Source organism: Archocentrus centrarchus, chromosome 22 (assembly GCF_007364275.1).
Source record: "Archocentrus centrarchus isolate MPI-CPG fArcCen1 chromosome 22, fArcCen1, whole genome shotgun sequence".
Taxonomy (NCBI): domain Eukaryota; kingdom Metazoa; phylum Chordata; class Actinopteri; order Cichliformes; family Cichlidae; genus Archocentrus; species Archocentrus centrarchus.
Genome location: NC_044367.1, coordinates 9,736,577 through 9,753,207, shown reverse-complemented (window position 1 = coordinate 9,753,207; position 16,631 = coordinate 9,736,577). Strand labels below are relative to the sequence as shown.

General features: G+C 39.6%; 2 protein-coding genes across 11 annotated transcripts; one reads left to right on the top strand and one right to left on the bottom strand.

Moving 5' to 3' along the window:
• Window positions 1-391: 391 nt before the first annotated feature.
• On the bottom strand, window positions 392-13,262 carry acp7 (acid phosphatase 7, tartrate resistant (putative)). 9 transcript variants are annotated; one of them, XM_030719643.1, is made up of 15 exons: window positions 13,104-13,262; window positions 12,186-12,302; window positions 11,906-12,043; window positions 11,181-11,381; window positions 10,914-11,096; window positions 9,531-9,556; window positions 8,542-8,639; window positions 4,094-4,156; window positions 3,264-3,378; window positions 2,926-3,039; window positions 1,942-2,008; window positions 1,488-1,555; window positions 1,332-1,403; window positions 816-953; window positions 392-715 (listed from the first exon to the last, which is right to left on the bottom strand). In XM_030719643.1, the coding sequence occupies exons 3-15, from the start codon at window positions 12,012-12,014 to the stop codon at window positions 650-652; spliced, it is 1,320 nt and encodes a 439-aa protein (XP_030575503.1). In that variant the 5' UTR covers window positions 12,015-12,043; window positions 12,186-12,302; window positions 13,104-13,262; the 3' UTR covers window positions 392-649. The 9 variants fall into 9 exon arrangements, with proteins under 9 accessions (XP_030575503.1, XP_030575501.1, XP_030575504.1 ...); XM_030719641.1 differs by having other exon boundaries at window positions 11,906-12,026; XM_030719644.1 differs by having other exon boundaries at window positions 11,906-12,026; window positions 12,235-12,302.
• LOC115773122 (KATNB1-like protein 1) lies at window positions 12,711-16,043 on the top strand. Of its 2 annotated transcripts, none has more exons than XM_030719647.1 (10): window positions 12,711-12,862; window positions 14,041-14,144; window positions 14,253-14,290; window positions 14,372-14,636; window positions 14,722-14,837; window positions 14,928-14,978; window positions 15,058-15,147; window positions 15,248-15,352; window positions 15,461-15,554; window positions 15,652-16,043. In XM_030719647.1, the coding sequence occupies exons 2-10, from the start codon at window positions 14,046-14,048 to the stop codon at window positions 15,682-15,684; spliced, it is 891 nt and encodes a 296-aa protein (XP_030575507.1). In that variant the 5' UTR covers window positions 12,711-12,862; window positions 14,041-14,045; the 3' UTR covers window positions 15,685-16,043. The 2 variants fall into 2 exon arrangements, with proteins under 2 accessions (XP_030575507.1, XP_030575508.1); XM_030719648.1 differs by lacking the exon at window positions 12,711-12,862 and adding an exon at window positions 13,179-13,297.
• The last annotated feature ends 588 nt before the right edge of the window (window positions 16,044-16,631 follow it).

Sequence of the window (16,631 nt, the reverse complement as noted above, 5' to 3'; positions counted from 1 at the left end):
ATTAGCCAAAGCCACAAGCATCCCTGAGTTACATAATAGTGCTTTTGTGCAGGCGCAAATTTCCATGTGTCTTTTTGTCTGACAGCCACACAGATGGGCTATCAAATAAGGTTCCAATAAGCTGATAGGATTAGCCAAGGGAGAATCTGTCCTCCTGATAGTGATGGAGAAGAGACCTGATACATCTAAGTGCATCTGCAGGTTTTTGAAATGAAAAAATTCTCTAAGGGGAATGAAGCTTTGTGTCTGCCAGATTCATCCTCTCTGTGTCTGCTGTCCATTAATTATTCAGGCAGAAATGAAGAGACCTACAAATACTCTTTGATTAGAAGTTCAATTAAAACAACTGAAGTTTACTATAGCTGATGAATTACAGTAAGGCCAAATTTACTCAAATATAAGACATTTTTATTGCAGCCTTTCAGAAAATTACAGTCACATTATATACAGTACATTTACAGTAAATTATTCTCAGGTGGTTTTAAAAATTAGATAAAGCTCAGTGTCCTCAGTGCTGAAAATTATAAAATCTCATTGAGCAGGAATAACTTTGATCATCACTGCATAATCGGTTTGGAAGGAAAAATAGTGCTTGTTTTCAGCACAAAGTGCTTTTTGTGAGCGGTTTAAAAAAAAAGACCAACAGTCTTCATACCCAGGCAGAGAAGCCGTGTTTTTCTTTCACCACCCATATGCTGTCAATCACCTTCCCATACTGGAACACACAGAAAGGTCTTTGTCATTATCCGAGCAATACTCTTTGAATCTGTTCGCTTTTGCTGCGATTATGCACGCGTTCTTCTTTGTGTGCTCACCTGGTCATCAGACACCTGCTCCAAGTACAGGTGGGTTCCATTGACCACTTGCATGCGGCTGTAGCCGTAGTCTGTGCTGCGGAAAGCGCTCCACTCTTTGGGGTTTGGATTGAACTTGTCAGTCCTCTCTCTGCAGCCCTGCAGAAGATTCACCAGGAATTACACTGAGCCTTTAAGATATGAGCCACATGCCATCCTCAAACTCTGTCCACAAAGCCCTGTTTGACATTTACAACTGCGGCTGTGCCTCGGTGTGAGTCTGTCTGCGTTCTAATATACCGATGACTAATCCCTCTGTGGTTGGATGACAAAATGTGCCCTGCACTGTTCACCACCACATCAGAAAACACTTAACCAGAGGAACAGCTGGTACTAAACTCATGTAGGAGACCAGCTGCTGCACAGACAGAGCTGTTTACCATACATAACAGCGTTTTTGTTGATATTACTGTCACTTGATGCATTGACCTGTGTGAAAAAATGTTAACAGTGACACGGTGATGTGAACGTACTTACAGCAGAGCCTGTGATAATGTGGACTGGGGCCTTGGGGTTTACGTATGGCTGTTCTTTGCTCCCATTGTACACCTTTACGAGGGAAAGCATTGAAATTATTGTACACTAGTTTACAAAAATAAAGGGCTGTGGTGAATTAAAAATGCACCAGCTCACCTTATCACCGTAGACAGGCCAAAGCCTCTCATATGTGTGCTCATGGGCCCACAACTCCACATCCACTCCTGTGGGAGGAAAAAAAAAAAGTATGAGAGCAAGCAACCTTTCATCGAAGAGAAACATACACAAACAGCTCAGTGGTGCATCTGAAGGTTTCTCAGAACCTGTGCCTATTTAATTCTGAGATTTCTCAACAATCAACAAACGCTTAAGATGAGACAAACCAAAACTCTGAGATTCACCACAAGTTAAATAACTCAATCCAATAAGCAAAAGTCTGAGAAATGTAATACAGGAAAACAATTTGAAAACAGGCTGCTAGGATTTCAGCCAGTTAGAAGGCCTGCTTTTTGGGTTTGCTCTGCTGTTAGGACATTAGTCTAAGTGTGCAAATTTGCGATCTTAAACACCCATTAGCAGCACGCAGCTGGTTGTCGAATAGGTAGCGTACCATAACGGTAAAATAGATCCTCAAGACCTGGAGCTGGTGGTTTGGTGTCATTCCTCCCCAGCCGGACCTGAGACACAGGAGAGAGGAACAATGAGAGTATGAACTGGCATCAGCATCCAAAGCTCTACCTGCTAGGTGAAACACTATCTGGCAGGCATCCATTATGCCCATGCCAGCTTCACCCTCAACAGTGCCAAGTGCAGAGAGAAGCAAGCCCCAGTGGAAACTATTTGGTGCAAATTACAGTGATTATGACAGCATGCTGCACTGCTTATGGGTACTGATGTGGACTGGCCAGTCTGTGTGTCATGTCTCCTACCAGGGGCAATTTAAGTGTAAAGCAATGCTGTGAACGTAAATTCTGCAAATAACATTCTGTGATAAAAACAAAGTGTTTAACAACACAAACCAGGAACACAGCTCCTAATTAACAGCAACTTCTTTCAGGGCAAGTCTCACAGTATTTTAAGGTAATGATAACACATCTCTTATAAGGACAAAAATCATGTTATGTCACTCATAAATAGTGAATTACCAATATTGTAATGCAGAAGTTTTGCTAATAAAAAGTCTGGAGTTAAGCTAAACCATTTCAACAGTGAGGATAAGGTGAGCGTATGGGTGGCACCATCACCCTTTACATAGCCAGACATGTTCAGCCAGTTTTTCTATCATATATATGCTGATGCAGTGATGAATGAAAATATTAGACATAATCAAAGTTTTAAATAGTGAGTCCAGCTTTTGTGAACCAAAGCTCAGGCTTCAGATTGATTTAAGAGCTTTATATGGTCATCTCAGTCAAACAAGTCAGACACTAGTAAAGTCCAAAAATAAAAACATAGAGCTGGGAATGAGATTAAAAGTTCCCTCTATACAATAAATTTAATTCACTTTATGAAGCAGTATGAACCATTTTTCTCTGTAGCAATGTGACGAATTAATAGACTAGCTGAAAAATGAACCAGCAGGACTCTTACATACATAGGAATCAAAATTAGTACAGTCATCCTGGTCATCATCAGAGCAGTACATGGGGCGGTGTCCCATGGTTATGATCCAAGGACGCGCCGCTCTGTTCTCGGGCTTGTTGGCCTCCTGGATTAGAAATATGTGGACCCACATGTGTGCCACATTAAAACAAACAAAAGCAAAAACACTTTCTTCCTTTCAATGGAATGAGAACTCAGAATATTATACAGAAATAAAATAAATGAAAGATAATATTGTGTTAAAATGAAAAAGACAGGTCAAAAGCAAGTGTGGGAACAAAAGAGAGCACTTAGCCACAATCAGCAGATGGAACTGTTCTGGCCACTAACCTCCAGGTCTTTCTCCAGCCATTCGTACTGCTTGAAGAGGAGGTCCAGGCCAAATTTAAGATAGAAGTAAACCTCAGTGGAAATGGAGATTATGTGTGCTGACCCCAGGTTCCAGCTGCAGACACATTGTTAGAATGATACACGGCAACGCGCGCTAAAAGTCATCTGATAAGCAAGAATGGGTCTCAAAGTCTGAAAAATACTCCAAGATCCAGACCACGTTTTGTCACTGGCATGTTGTTATAAAATGCACTAAACTGTTCTTTTTATCCAAAAGGCCACACTGTACTGTGAGCGCTTACATATCCATGTTACAGGGTTAGTGGAAGAGTAAGTCTACCACTACACATGTGTGCTTAATGTTATGAACAGAACAGTTTCCAGTTGCAGTCAGTTGCCTGAATGGTGTTTCTCTCCGCGTCCTAACTGTGCACATGAGTGAAGGGCTCACAGCCAGCAGAGTGGAGAGTGGGCAGCTGGCCTGTGGTGTAGCAATGCACTGTATTATCTTACTGTCTGACAGAAGGAGGCCTGTAGTAGGCAATGAGTCACACCTGTCAGATGTATAGCTTCTTTGTGTAGTCTCAGTGTCTGTGATAGGAGAAGCAAGCTAGACTAAGAGAAGGGAGCTCTATACTCCTCTGCTGACTCTTACAGCTCATTAATGCTTACTGAAGTACAGCAGGAGGTTTAACATGATACTTCACATGGGGCCGCTGTTAAAAAACAATGAATTTCTCTTCATAAATGCTGTGTGGACAGCTTGCAATGACATGCTTTCACTTGCTTAGATGCATTAAAGTCCAGTGCTGCTAAAGAAGCTTTCTTACCTGTACCACAGGCTCTCAGTCTGGCCTGGCATGCTGAAGCGATTCCTGTAGTTGGAGAAGTTGCTGTGAACAAACAATATTGCGAGAAATGTAATGAGATGGACTGATCATGCACTCTGCATTCCGTGAACATCTAACAAACAGCAATTTGCACCTCAAACTGCTGCTTTCTCGTAGTTTGAGATGATTACACCAGCGCTTGGAAAAGCTGCTATCCATTCAGAATAGATTTAAGATCACGTCAAGCTTTCTCTAAAATACAATAAACCAGCCGTTCCCAAAAAAAAGGCCCCATGCATTTGGGGCAGTTCTTTTGTTTTACTGCATGATCATTTGTCATTTAAACTTGGCAAAACACTTGGTGATACCTCGTCAGATGAAAACAACCATCAGCCCCTGGTGATGGCATCTGCTTTAAGCTTCAAAAAACTCTGGAAGCTCTTAGATATTTAAAGAAACTGCAAACACTGCTACATGCAAGCTATCAGAGGCTGGCTCTCTAAATTAAAGGCTGGGCAGAAACGCAAAGTAGCCTCTGTGACATAAACCTATAGGTTAGTGATGGGATATTCTGAAGCTTAAAATCATGGTCAGTGACTGGAGCCAGATAATCAAACTTTGGTCAACATGGGGGAGCTTGGGTGGAGCTGACATGGGAGAAGCGAGTGGGAGCCACTGTGACTGAGAGTCCTGCACTTGTCAATCAAGAAAACATGTCTCTAAATATACCCCTCTTAAAACCATGACATCTTTTTAAAAGACTATAATTTTACATCCAGCAATCATTAGAGGAATCATGTTTTGAGGTAGTTCCACAGTGGTTTCAGCACTGAGTCATGGTGCTTTTTATTTTTCTAGATATAGCCAGACACTTGCAGTTATCAGTCCATCGCTGCTCACTGCACTGCAACAGACTACGTGAAACAGACACATTCTAATTGGAGCTGCTAAAACAGTTGTCGCCAAATATTACAATGCAAAAGGGAAAAACTCTTTCATGGAAAGCGTTCCCAGACTCCAATCTGTCAGTCTCTTTTCACAGTTTTTAATTTAAGCAAGAAGGCAGGAGCCAGTCTTCTCAACAGGCCATTAACTAAGCAAGGTGATGGGAATGATTATTTTCTTATCTTATGTAAGGGGGGGTCCCTCAGCAGCAGCGAGAGTAGGGTAGCAGATCCCTGCATTGACAAGTTTAATGTAGGGTTAGGGGTATTGTGAGTTAGGGGTAACTTGAGAACAGCGGGGTCAGAGGTTAAAGGCCAGAAATAGGGACACAAAAAGAGGATCACAGAGTTCTGAACGAATGCTGAATAAATCTTAGTAATGACATCTATGGTCTGGGTGGGCACCGAGGCCAGGTTTAAATGGTCAGTATGATAACCCAGCAAAGGTCATGCTGATCATACTGATGGTACTTTAACTGACTTTGAATAGCGAGCTGACTTTGAATATATATATATATATATATATATATATATATATATATATATATATATATATATATATATATATATATTAGGGCTGGGACTTTAACGCGTTAATTTCGATTAATTAATTACAGGGAAATTAACGCGTTAAAATTTTTAACGCATTTTAATCGCACTTTGCACCGTGGAACGTTTCTCAGTGCACGAGTTCCAGGCATACAGATTATATCGACGCACAATGTCCAAATTAGGGGCTGCATCCTGCGAAGGACCCAGCCCACGTCTTTCGCAGCCCACAAAGGCCGGAAGTGAGCGGCTAGCCTTCATATCAGCTGCCGTCACCTCTGCGTCGCTCATGTCGCCTAGCAACCGTGAGTGCGACGCACAGCTGTGTAAAAACAGCTGTTAAACGGAGAACGAACTTTTTCTCCTTTTTGTGGTTTAATTTTAAGTCTTTAATTAAAAATAAGCTGTTAAAACAAGCATAACACATTTCAACATCAAGGAATACAGCTGAGTGAATGATTAATTTCCAACTATAACAAGTGAGACATTAATGTTGAATAAAACTATCCAGTTATGATGCTTAACTTTAATTTCAGGAGTTTATCACAGGAGCACTTCCACCCTTCATTGGTCTGTGTAGTAGACTGGTGGGAAAATAAACAAAATCTTGAAGTTTAAGCTTATGTATATTGATTTATTCATCAACTAAACTTAAATTAATATTTCTCATGTCAAATATTGAAATGCGATTAAAATGCGATTAATTTCGATTAATTAATTACAAAGCTTGTAATTAATTCGATTAATTTTTTTAATCGAGTCCCACCCCTAATATATATATATATATATATATAAACACATTCACCAGTCTACATAAGTCATTCCAGCTAAAGTAAAAGCAAAAGGATGAGCTCTTTATCCTGAAATTGGTTATGGTTGGAATTTCACAACCAAATTTGATCATTGTTCTGAAGGAGGAAGAGCGCTAACACATGTTCACACTCCCATCTTGTGGCTAAAAAGTGCACCAGCAGGCATTTCAAGGATGTGAGACCACAGTATTTAATTAGTAGAAAAAACATTTTTTTAAATCAATGCATTTATAGGTGTACGCAGTGGGAACAGTGATACCCAAAGGAAAAGTATTAGCCATTAGAAGCAAATTCAAAAACAAGCTATCAAGTCTGTAGCACAGTGGTGGAAAATGTAATTGGGTACAGACATGATATGCTTACATTTGTTTCGTTAATCTGTGGCCTGGGAGCTCAGCGTAACATGAGTCATTCTGTCTAAACCCAATCTTCATCTTTCCAGCCATGTTTGCATTTCTTTTAAAATAGCGTGGAGATAGAAATCTGGTGGATATCAAACTGAGAACAATACAGTCTCCTTAAACTGGCCCAATAAGATTTTCCCTGTTCATCAAGTCTTTCCTTTCATCATCTGATGGGCTAAATCCAGGCAAATTAAAGGAGTCAGTGCATGGAACACATCACCATCTCCCGACACTGGACATTATTTCACATGACGGCTGTTCCTGAGGCCTGCTGAAACATATGCTGTTCTCGGTGAACAAAGACAGTCTTGATTGGGAACTAAGCATCTTCCATGGACCCTCTGTTCTCATCCTGCTAGAATGCTGACTGAAAACCTTTGTGGTCAGCCCTGTTTCAATCACCTTTCACCCATTAGGTTTTGAGGTTGGAAAGAGAGAGGAACAGAGAAGTACAGTTACTGTAGACAGAGCACAACAGAAAGTGAGGAAGAAAAGCAGGGCCCAGCTGCTGGGTGTACTTGGATTCTGAACAACACCACAGAACAAAACACATATTTAGGTACAGAAGAGAGGGGACAGGAGCTGCATTTCTGGTTATGTAATGCAGTGAGCTGGTTCTTGATATCAGGTTCTTATGTCGGGATACAGCGCCAAGAAAAAGAGGCTACTGTTAGCAGCTCCTTAATAAAGACCAGGCAGTAGTCCTATTACACATGGCAAAGCCAAGTAAGTGAGAACTTTCCCCATATAGAAGCGTCAAGTAAATATTATGGTGCAGGATCAGACACCCCTGAAAGTTTCAAAATGCAAGACACACACAGCTAACTCCAGCAGATGTTCTTGGAATTCAGGGATCCATTTGCTACTGATCCTCAAGATAAAAACCATATGAAGTCTGCTGAAAGTCCTGCTTTCATTTTAACAAATACATTTGTAATTTAATGTACTGAAAACAATTAAATAGCATACTGTAATATTGTATTTTTTTATCAGTTTTGAGTTAAAACACCTGATTTTTTTTTTAATTTTATGAGGCAGAATTATGGAGTTGTAATTATTGAGCCAATGGGGGCAAAGCCACACACTGAATAATACCTATGCACAAATGACAACATGTAGAATTGCACTATAGGCTGCTTTGTTTAGAAATAATGAAATATATAATTTTAATTTAAGATTTAACTATTTAACTAAGCCTTTGTCTAGCTGTCTAGTCTTTTTATCCAGCTAATTTCCAAGACTCAAATGTGAACAGCACATTTGGTGGTGAGGAGTGAAAATACAGACAGTTCCCACTACCACAGGCCATCTCTGGAAACTGAAAAACAGATATTAAGCTGATGATGCCCAGTCAGATAAATGTTAGTCTTGTTTAGAAGTTAGCGGCTCCTAATGCTGCTCCAGACTTTGAAGACAAAAATAGCTCCCATCTGTTCAAACGGTACAGCGAAACGTTTTCAGGACGTACGAAGTGTGTTCTCTATTCTGTAGAAGAAAAACTGCAGCTGACAGGGCCAGCCTTGAAATATGGCATGCAATGCTGTTTTTTGTCCAAAACCCATTAATTACACTTCTGGCTCTGTGAGCAGAATGTGGTGCAAATGTAAAGAAAAAGAAAAAACTGAAAGCAGATTACAGATAGCAGACAGACGGCACATGAGAAAGAAAGAAAAAGCATTTTGCAGTGAATTCACATAAGGATCAGAGACAGCAGAGAGATTCAACTGAATTTCACCTACTATGTAGCTTCGTGGTTGCCTGGACATGTCATGTAGGGCACGTAGGCGGCTATGGACTGGATCTGCCTCATGAACTCATCTCCAATCCTGGCATTGTCCTGGAACAGTGTCATCCAGCCATTAAACATGATGTCAAAGATTTTCCTGTTAGACAGTGTTTCATTTTCATACATTCAGTCCATTTTCCAGACAGCTTCAGGAACGTATCATAAGGCTACCAAACAAACCTCAATGAAATGAGAAGATTTCGTCTTAGATATCCTAATACTGGCTTTAAAAGCGCCGTGCGGTTCATTTCTCTTCTGATGGCTTTTACCTGCCACAGCCATTAACGACGTTTCGGGCTAAATTCCCTTTCTCTGCTTTTCTATTTATAATATCAGCGAAGCCACAGGTTGTGCTTGCACATTCCAGCTGAAAACACAGCTCAAATGAATTATGGTTATTAATTTTTGCAGCAGTCTTATGATTAACATTCTCTCCATATTAAAAAAACAGCATTAATAATGCACGAAGTTATTTAAAGGAAAACTATATTAGCATCCAAGACAAGGTTATGTCCCCTAATATCAAAGATGACAGCTGTGAGGATTTCATATGAGCAAATATATTATTGGGACTTAAGATTTGTGGTTTTGAATAGCACTACTTTTATTCATGAAATATTTGGGCGACACAATCCGTACTCTCGTCTTTCACCGCAGGCTTAAAGCATTTCACAGTATTGCTAATCATAAGCTGAATGTCCCGACCACAGACGAGAGCTTTCATATGACCTGAGAATAAACAGTGGTGTGCTCTGGGAAAGGGGTGGTAGAGAAACGCAAAGTGGCTTATCTCTTCTGTCTTATTGGAATTAGCAATATAGCAGAATGATTTTAAGAGTATAAAGTACTCATGAAGGACATTTGCTGTCAGAGATCTTAATTGGACCTGGGTACAGGTTTGATCACATTTCACAATACTGGAAAGATAGAAGGGTAAATTACCTCATGCATATCATAGGCAAAGTCCCCTGTAAAACAAGCAGAAAAAAAAATTTATGGATTAGAATCTTTTAGATGATTTCAAGTCTTTTACTCTCCCAGCAATGTGTAAAAACAAGATGTGGATCTTTGTGCAGATTAAGTTTCCCCAAAACGTTATACTATCTACTCAGCTTCACTTGATTCATCTGACATCATCAGATTTCATTTTAGCAGCACTGAACTTAAAAGAATAGCTTTAAATTTTGCAGTTTCTTTCCTAGCGTTAGATGTAAAGAAGCTAAAGATGATGAGGCTAAAACCACAAGGCAGTTAGAAACTGGGAGACAACTAGTCTGGCTGTGCCTATCATCAAAACCCCAAAATGTATAAATGACAGTTTATAGTTCCACAGGGGATTACATCATTTTGCTTTTCCTTGCTTTCTGTCTTTATGTGGAGTTAAACTAAACAGTTGCTCTCTAGTTTCATATTCACTGCAGAGACGTGATCGCTGCACCAGTCGTCACAAGTACTGCTCCAACAGTTTGGTGATTTAGATGCTGAACAACAGCAAACGTGCAACAATGACAGAATTATGCTTAAAATATAAATAAACCATTTTAAGTCACACAGTAAAAAGTGTATGTACAGGAAGTTGAAGTCAGGAATGTCTCCTTCAGGACTTTCTTTACTGTTTTATGTTTAAATGCACTATTGTGAAAGTGCTGGCACATTTTACTTTATATCACATTTTACTACACTTGTGACTTGAGATGCAATAGAAATAAAGCTAAATGGTTTGGATAATTTCCTGCAGAGGCCTCTGCACTGCTTTGGCTGTTTCACAGTAATGAGACCACTAATGTGACAAAAATGAATTCATCAATAACCCCCTCAGCAAGCCCCGTTGCACGTTGTGCTGCGGTGAACCTGTTTTTTTTGAGCCAAGAGGAGAGGTAGTAGTTCACTTGGTGTTTCAATAAAAAAGCGACAAAAACAAAAGAAAAATTATGTCCTTGTTTTAAAAAGAAAAGCTGGAGAGCTTGTGAATCAGAATTTAGGTTTTTTGGCTTAAAGATCTATATTCTGCAATATCATCTGTGAAGTGAACAGCAGGCAAGTGACCAGAATCCATCCCATATTGCTCAAAGTAAATATTGCAAATGACAAATGTGTATTATTATGGTAATTACAGTAATTACCGCAATGGTACATTGCCTCATCATTAGACATTTCTGTTGGATGTCAGCTAGCTTATTGATTTGATTTATGTTAATACAATCTATTGTACTCTAAGCAGTGCCTAATATCTGTGGATGACTAATGCCTTAAGCTCCGGTTTATAAAACTTAATGCTTCGCTTACAGTGCTGAATAATAAAATATCTATTAGGGCAGAGGTTACCTATGTGTAGGATGACATCGTACATGCCAAGCTGCGTGTCCTTTTGCAGTCGAGCCAGAGACTGGGGGTTCTCATTGCCCAGGTCACCATAAAAAGCAAACCTGGGGCTGAAACTAGTGCTGTCGTTGAGAGCAGTGAAGAAGAACACATCGCTCCAGCCTTCATCGCTGCCACAGTGGTAGACTGAAAAAAAGTCAAGTGTTTACACAGTGTGTGATGGTGTGAGGAGCCAAAAGCTAATGTCAGCTATATCAGAACTCCACCCACCATAAGAAGCAGCAGGCTTGAGGCCTGTGAGTGTGACCCTGTGGATGAACATCTTCCTCTTTTCCTTTCCTGAGTCAACAAATAGAGTCGCGTCACCTCTGGCGCTCAGCTCAAAGAGCTGAGCCCCCAGAAGGCTGTACTCCACCTTGCTCTCTGTCTTATTGAAGGTTGTCCAGGTCACTACCATAGAGCCTGGCACTCCTAAAGAAGAAAAGCCCAGTTACTGGAAATGTGATGCAGATTGATCTGACAGAAATACTGGATTCACTTACTGGTGCATTTAGTAAAGCCAAACGATGCTTATGTGAAAAAGCTGACTTTACAAGAGCGGTACTTTTGATCTTGCTGCTGGCAAGATATAGCATTAGGAAGGCAGCTTAAGCTGGCCAGGTGCTCATTGCATAAAGACATCAGTTCATTAAATGACTACCAGATGTTTCACATTAATAAGGAGAGAACAAAAGAAGATTTATGCTGCATCAGATATAGGTATGGAAATATAGGTAATTATATAGAGCCCTTAACCTAAACGAATTACAAAGAGCACAGTCATGGAATGCTGCTGTGAACAAACAGTTATGTCAAACAGAATATTGAGCAATTTATACAACAGATCTGTAAATATGTGAGTCATGTGACCCGGATACTCGCTTGTATTTCTAATGGAAAAATAGTATCCCTAAATGAAAACACATGAGTCAGGTGGAAACAGTTCAAACCCTTACCTCCATAGGAGAGGTGCACCTGTTCCGGCTGGGTCCAAATAGGAGGAACACCAAGCACCAGCAGGGGTGCAACAAATAGCAAAGCACAGGCAGCGTGAACGGGCAACATGTTAACACTGGACTGCAGGGAAAAAAAGCCTGATTAAAGAAGCCACACACACACATACTTAAATCACATGATCTCCAACTTCTCATAACAAAAATCACATGACACCAAGAGCACTGGTATAAATATAAACTGGTATATATATTTTTTAAGGCTTCCAATAAATGACCTGACCTCGGTGGAAGTTCACACAGTGCTGGCTGGCTAGGATAAACAAACTCACATACTGTGTTTTGGTCACTGTTGAGAAAGTCCAAATCGGTTAACCTCCAGTCAACCCAAATGATGAAACTGCAGAACCAAAAACAGCAGCGTCAGCTACAAGTTTGGAAATAGATTATGTGACAATAAAAGCAGATGGTGTTGTTTTTCCATTGTGCATTCAAGGCAGTACTGCAGTGAAAGACAGAAGAGATAAGCTCACAAGCCATGACTTGTCTCAGATCAATAAAAAGAAAAGGCAAGCAGCTGATATGCCTGACTGACCAGACAAAGACACTATCCGTGTAATAGCCCATGAAGACAAAATCTTGCAAAGTTTTAATTCAAGAGTCAAAACTCCTATACCAGCTGATCTAATGTATCAGTTTCATAAACTGTCAGTCAGGCTAATCATGAAGTATCTCTCAGTGAGATCGGCTGACCAGTGTTAAGAAGTGTTTGGTTTTGAAACGTCCTCCATCACTATGTCAACAGCCGATAGAGGGTGCACAGTCCAGCAGCTGAATCATGAATAGGGTGCTTTATTCGCTAATGATGGGCGGTATCTACCACTGACTAGTTGCCAATTGCACAAAAGAATCAAAGGGAGTGTTTAACTGCCCTATCACTGTTTAGAAAAGGAGAGCAAGGTGAGTACACCATGTATACTATTTATGACAGGTTTATTTGTTTCCGTTTAAATGTCGTGACGTGTTTTCACCTATATTTACTCGACAGCTAGTTGTAACTCACAGACTTCTAATTAACAAGCTTTCTGCCTTGTTAGCTGCTGGCTACCTGGCTTAATTACATGTTAACGACAACTAAACGCTAATACTGTACGTTACGTGCAATAGAAAGCAACTCATTTTGCCTGTGGACGAAACTTACAGTTTAACTAAAGGCAGTGAATGGTTGTCTCCAAAAGCACAAACGACTTGTGTCCTGAATAATTACATAAATACTGAAACAATAACTTATAAGAGTTACAGCTTAGCTAAGATCAACCAGATGCTTGGCTGGAGAGCTCTTCCTGACTACGTCATCGTACAGAACGACAACACTGCCCAAGAGGATTCTGGGAAGTGATGTTTTAATATGTTTAGCGTAATTAAACTCGGCACAAAACGTAAGGAAATAAAAATAAACAGGCTTTCCAACAGTAGAAGATTTATTGCTAAGATGCATCATTACAACAAAGAAGTAATCAGCCAAACACAAATTTCCTCACTTTTTGTGTGAAGTTTATTCCTAGCTCCCTGTTTACAGTGGTAATGTGTGTGTACATTTGTAACCCTTATGTTGTGGGGACAATATTCTGTTTACACCGGACACAATGTATGGACAGAAACATAAGCTTCCTACACACCAATCCTATAAAATCCTGTGTTATATATATTTTTAATCACCTTACAAGTTTTTAGTCTTGTCTGCAGGGCCAACTTAAAAAATGAGCACAAATAAAATAAATCCATTAACTTGATCCTGAAAATCCTTCAGCTTTAGGTTGAAGGCCCTAAGGTTCACTTAAGTTAGGTACACATATATTTTATTTGCTAACTGATTCAAGATGTCCTTTCTTTCTTTCATGTACATTGTATATAGTGTTATTATTAGTAGTATTAAGGTTAATCTTGTTTGTTGATTTTATATATATTTATATTCTTTTCTTAATAGTGTGAATTATTATATTTTTATTCATATTTATAATAACTGCGGCTGCTGTTACACCCAAATTTCCCCTCTGTGGGACAATAAAGGCTGTTTCTTCTTCTTCTTCTTTCTTTTTTTTTTTTTTTTTTTTTTTTTTTTTTTTTTTTTTTTATAGAGATAATGGACTCGCACACAGAATATACTGAGAGCCAAAGTGCTGAGGATCCCGATGCACCACAGTACAGAGTGAGCTATCCCAAAGGGAGAAACACAAAACAAGTGAGCTGAATTGATAATTCTGATACGCAAATCTATTTCTGTTTCCTGGAACTTGTTATGCTGTTAATTGTGTTATGCACCACCATGGTTTTGTATTTTTATGTGCAGGTGGATGATGACGCAAATGAAGACTTCAACAAAAAGAGGTATTTCCTGCTTGTTTTCCATTTATTACAGCCATTTGTTTTTTTGTTTCAAGCTACATTTTAGAAATTTACCCCTTCCAGATACCCGGTTAGTCGCTCTGCGAACAACCCAGGCAGAGTGAAGCGGGTAGTATCATGTAAAAGGAAGACTCATCATTTGACTGTGGCTCGGAGGAAGCAGCTTGGGTCCGGGAGGACTTGTGATGCCGCAAACAAAGAAAACAAGACGAACACACAGGAGGATATTTTCAATATGGACTCTTGGGAGTTCCCACTTCATGTCACTAATAACCACAGGACTAGTAGAAGTGAATCTGAAGAGGCTGAGTACTGTGCACTGACTGAGGTCAGTAAGGCTTATTCATCTTTGCTTTGTTAAAAAAATTACTTTTTTTTCGTGATATGCACCTGAAGCCAATTATGTTTTCCAGCTCACAAGGGATCATAACACAATGACTGATGTGCTTTTTGGACGAAATCTAAGACTGAAAGTGGCTTTAACATTGTGGCAGAGAAATGTTGGAGAGTTGTTGACATACTTTCTGAGGTGTGTACCCTGCAGCTGGTTTCAAACATGTGCCATTGTTTGTTTGCTGGAATTTCCAAAGTATGGTTACATAATTTTTTTTTTGTACAGAATCCAAGACACTGGGGTGTTTGTTGACTTTCTCCCCCTCATAAGCAAATGGTGAGCACCGAGATTTGCAGCAACCTTAGTCACACTGACAACAAGCAGAGTAAATGATATTTTCAAATTTTCTCTGCAGCATTGATGAGGATTCTCCAAAGATAACTATTGGCTGTTGTGTCGACCTTTTTCCTTTAGTTAGCAAAATCCTCAGGAGTCCATATGAAGAGTGAGTAATCCTGTTGATTGAAACACTTTGCACGTGCATAATAACAGATCCTATGTTTAGCAGCAAGATAATTGCTTTTTATTTTGTTTTATTTTCACAGGCATCTTATTGTTGGCTTAAAGTGGATACATTCAGTTTTAAAACACTGGTGGGAGGATCTGAAAGCAAGCAGCTTCAGCGGATCAACAAATCCTCTGTTGGATGAGTAGGTTTTATATATTTCACATGGGAAATCCAAGCTTTTGACACAATAAATAATGATCAGATTTAATGTTCACTTGCCACAGTTTTACGATTTGTTTCTTTGTTGCAGAAACTTTAAAGTCTTTAATCAGCAGTTATGGGAGTTTTGGCAACAGGAACCTTTCTTGAAGTCTGTTCCAGGGCCTGCAGGAGACATGGCAAAGGTCAGTGTAAAAATTCAGAATTCAGATTTTAATTTTTTTTGTTTTCTAACTCTTTACAAAAACAGGCTTGTTTTATGTGCATCTTTTTGCCCCTTAGGCCATCGAGTCCGTCATTTCTCAACTCACTTGACAGCACTGAAGATCCAGAACACGTCGCTGAAAGTGTTATTTATAGCTGCCATTGTTTGCAGTGAGTGGTTCTTACTGTGGGGCTGGATGTATTTGCAGAGCAACTTAAGCATTAATTAAAGAACTGAGCAATGGGCACAACAGCAATGCAATGGTGTGACGAGGTTGATTTGCATAACTGTCTCTCTGGTGGCAAAGTAGTAAATAATTGTCCAGCTTTTCATAGAACTTGAAGATTTTGATCAATGTAAGAATGAATGATTTCTGTTTCTTGTATCTGTTCTTAAGTCAATGATTAATACATTTTGTAATTTGTGATTGATATTGTAATAATATGTTACAAAAAATAAACATGCTTCCTTTCTGTGGGGAGGAAGCTGGTACTAATGTTTCTGTTCTATAGATGCAAATGCAACAATTACATCTTCTATAAAGCCGTATACACATATCCTTTAAGTTAAACGAATTTTGAATTGAGCCGTCAGATTACAAGCAACACTCTCTGACATACCTCCCTCTGGGCAAGAGAAAGGAGCATGAAACAACCAGATGAACAAGGTTAACCCAGAGTTGATCTAGCTCTATTTTTTGTGTAAAATTCTAAAAACATAATTCAGTCCTGTGCAGCTTACTTATACTTAATCAAAACAAAATCACAGCAGGGTGTGGCACCCTAAGTCCTATGGGGCAGTTTTTTGGAGGTATTTGGCTAATACTTCTTAGTCTCCAGCGAGTAACGAGGATTTAAACTACCAGCAACAAGTAGCAGATCACTGGAACAAATCTGGGTAGTAGGCATGTCTTGAAGCAAGGGCAGACACCAGTTCTGATCAGGGGCTTACACACTCTAATTAACACACAAAAACACTCAGTAGGAGGAGGAGCGAAATGACCAAAGGCTAAAGCTGAACCTTTACAGTTCAGCTGGACTTTGACCTCATTCACTGT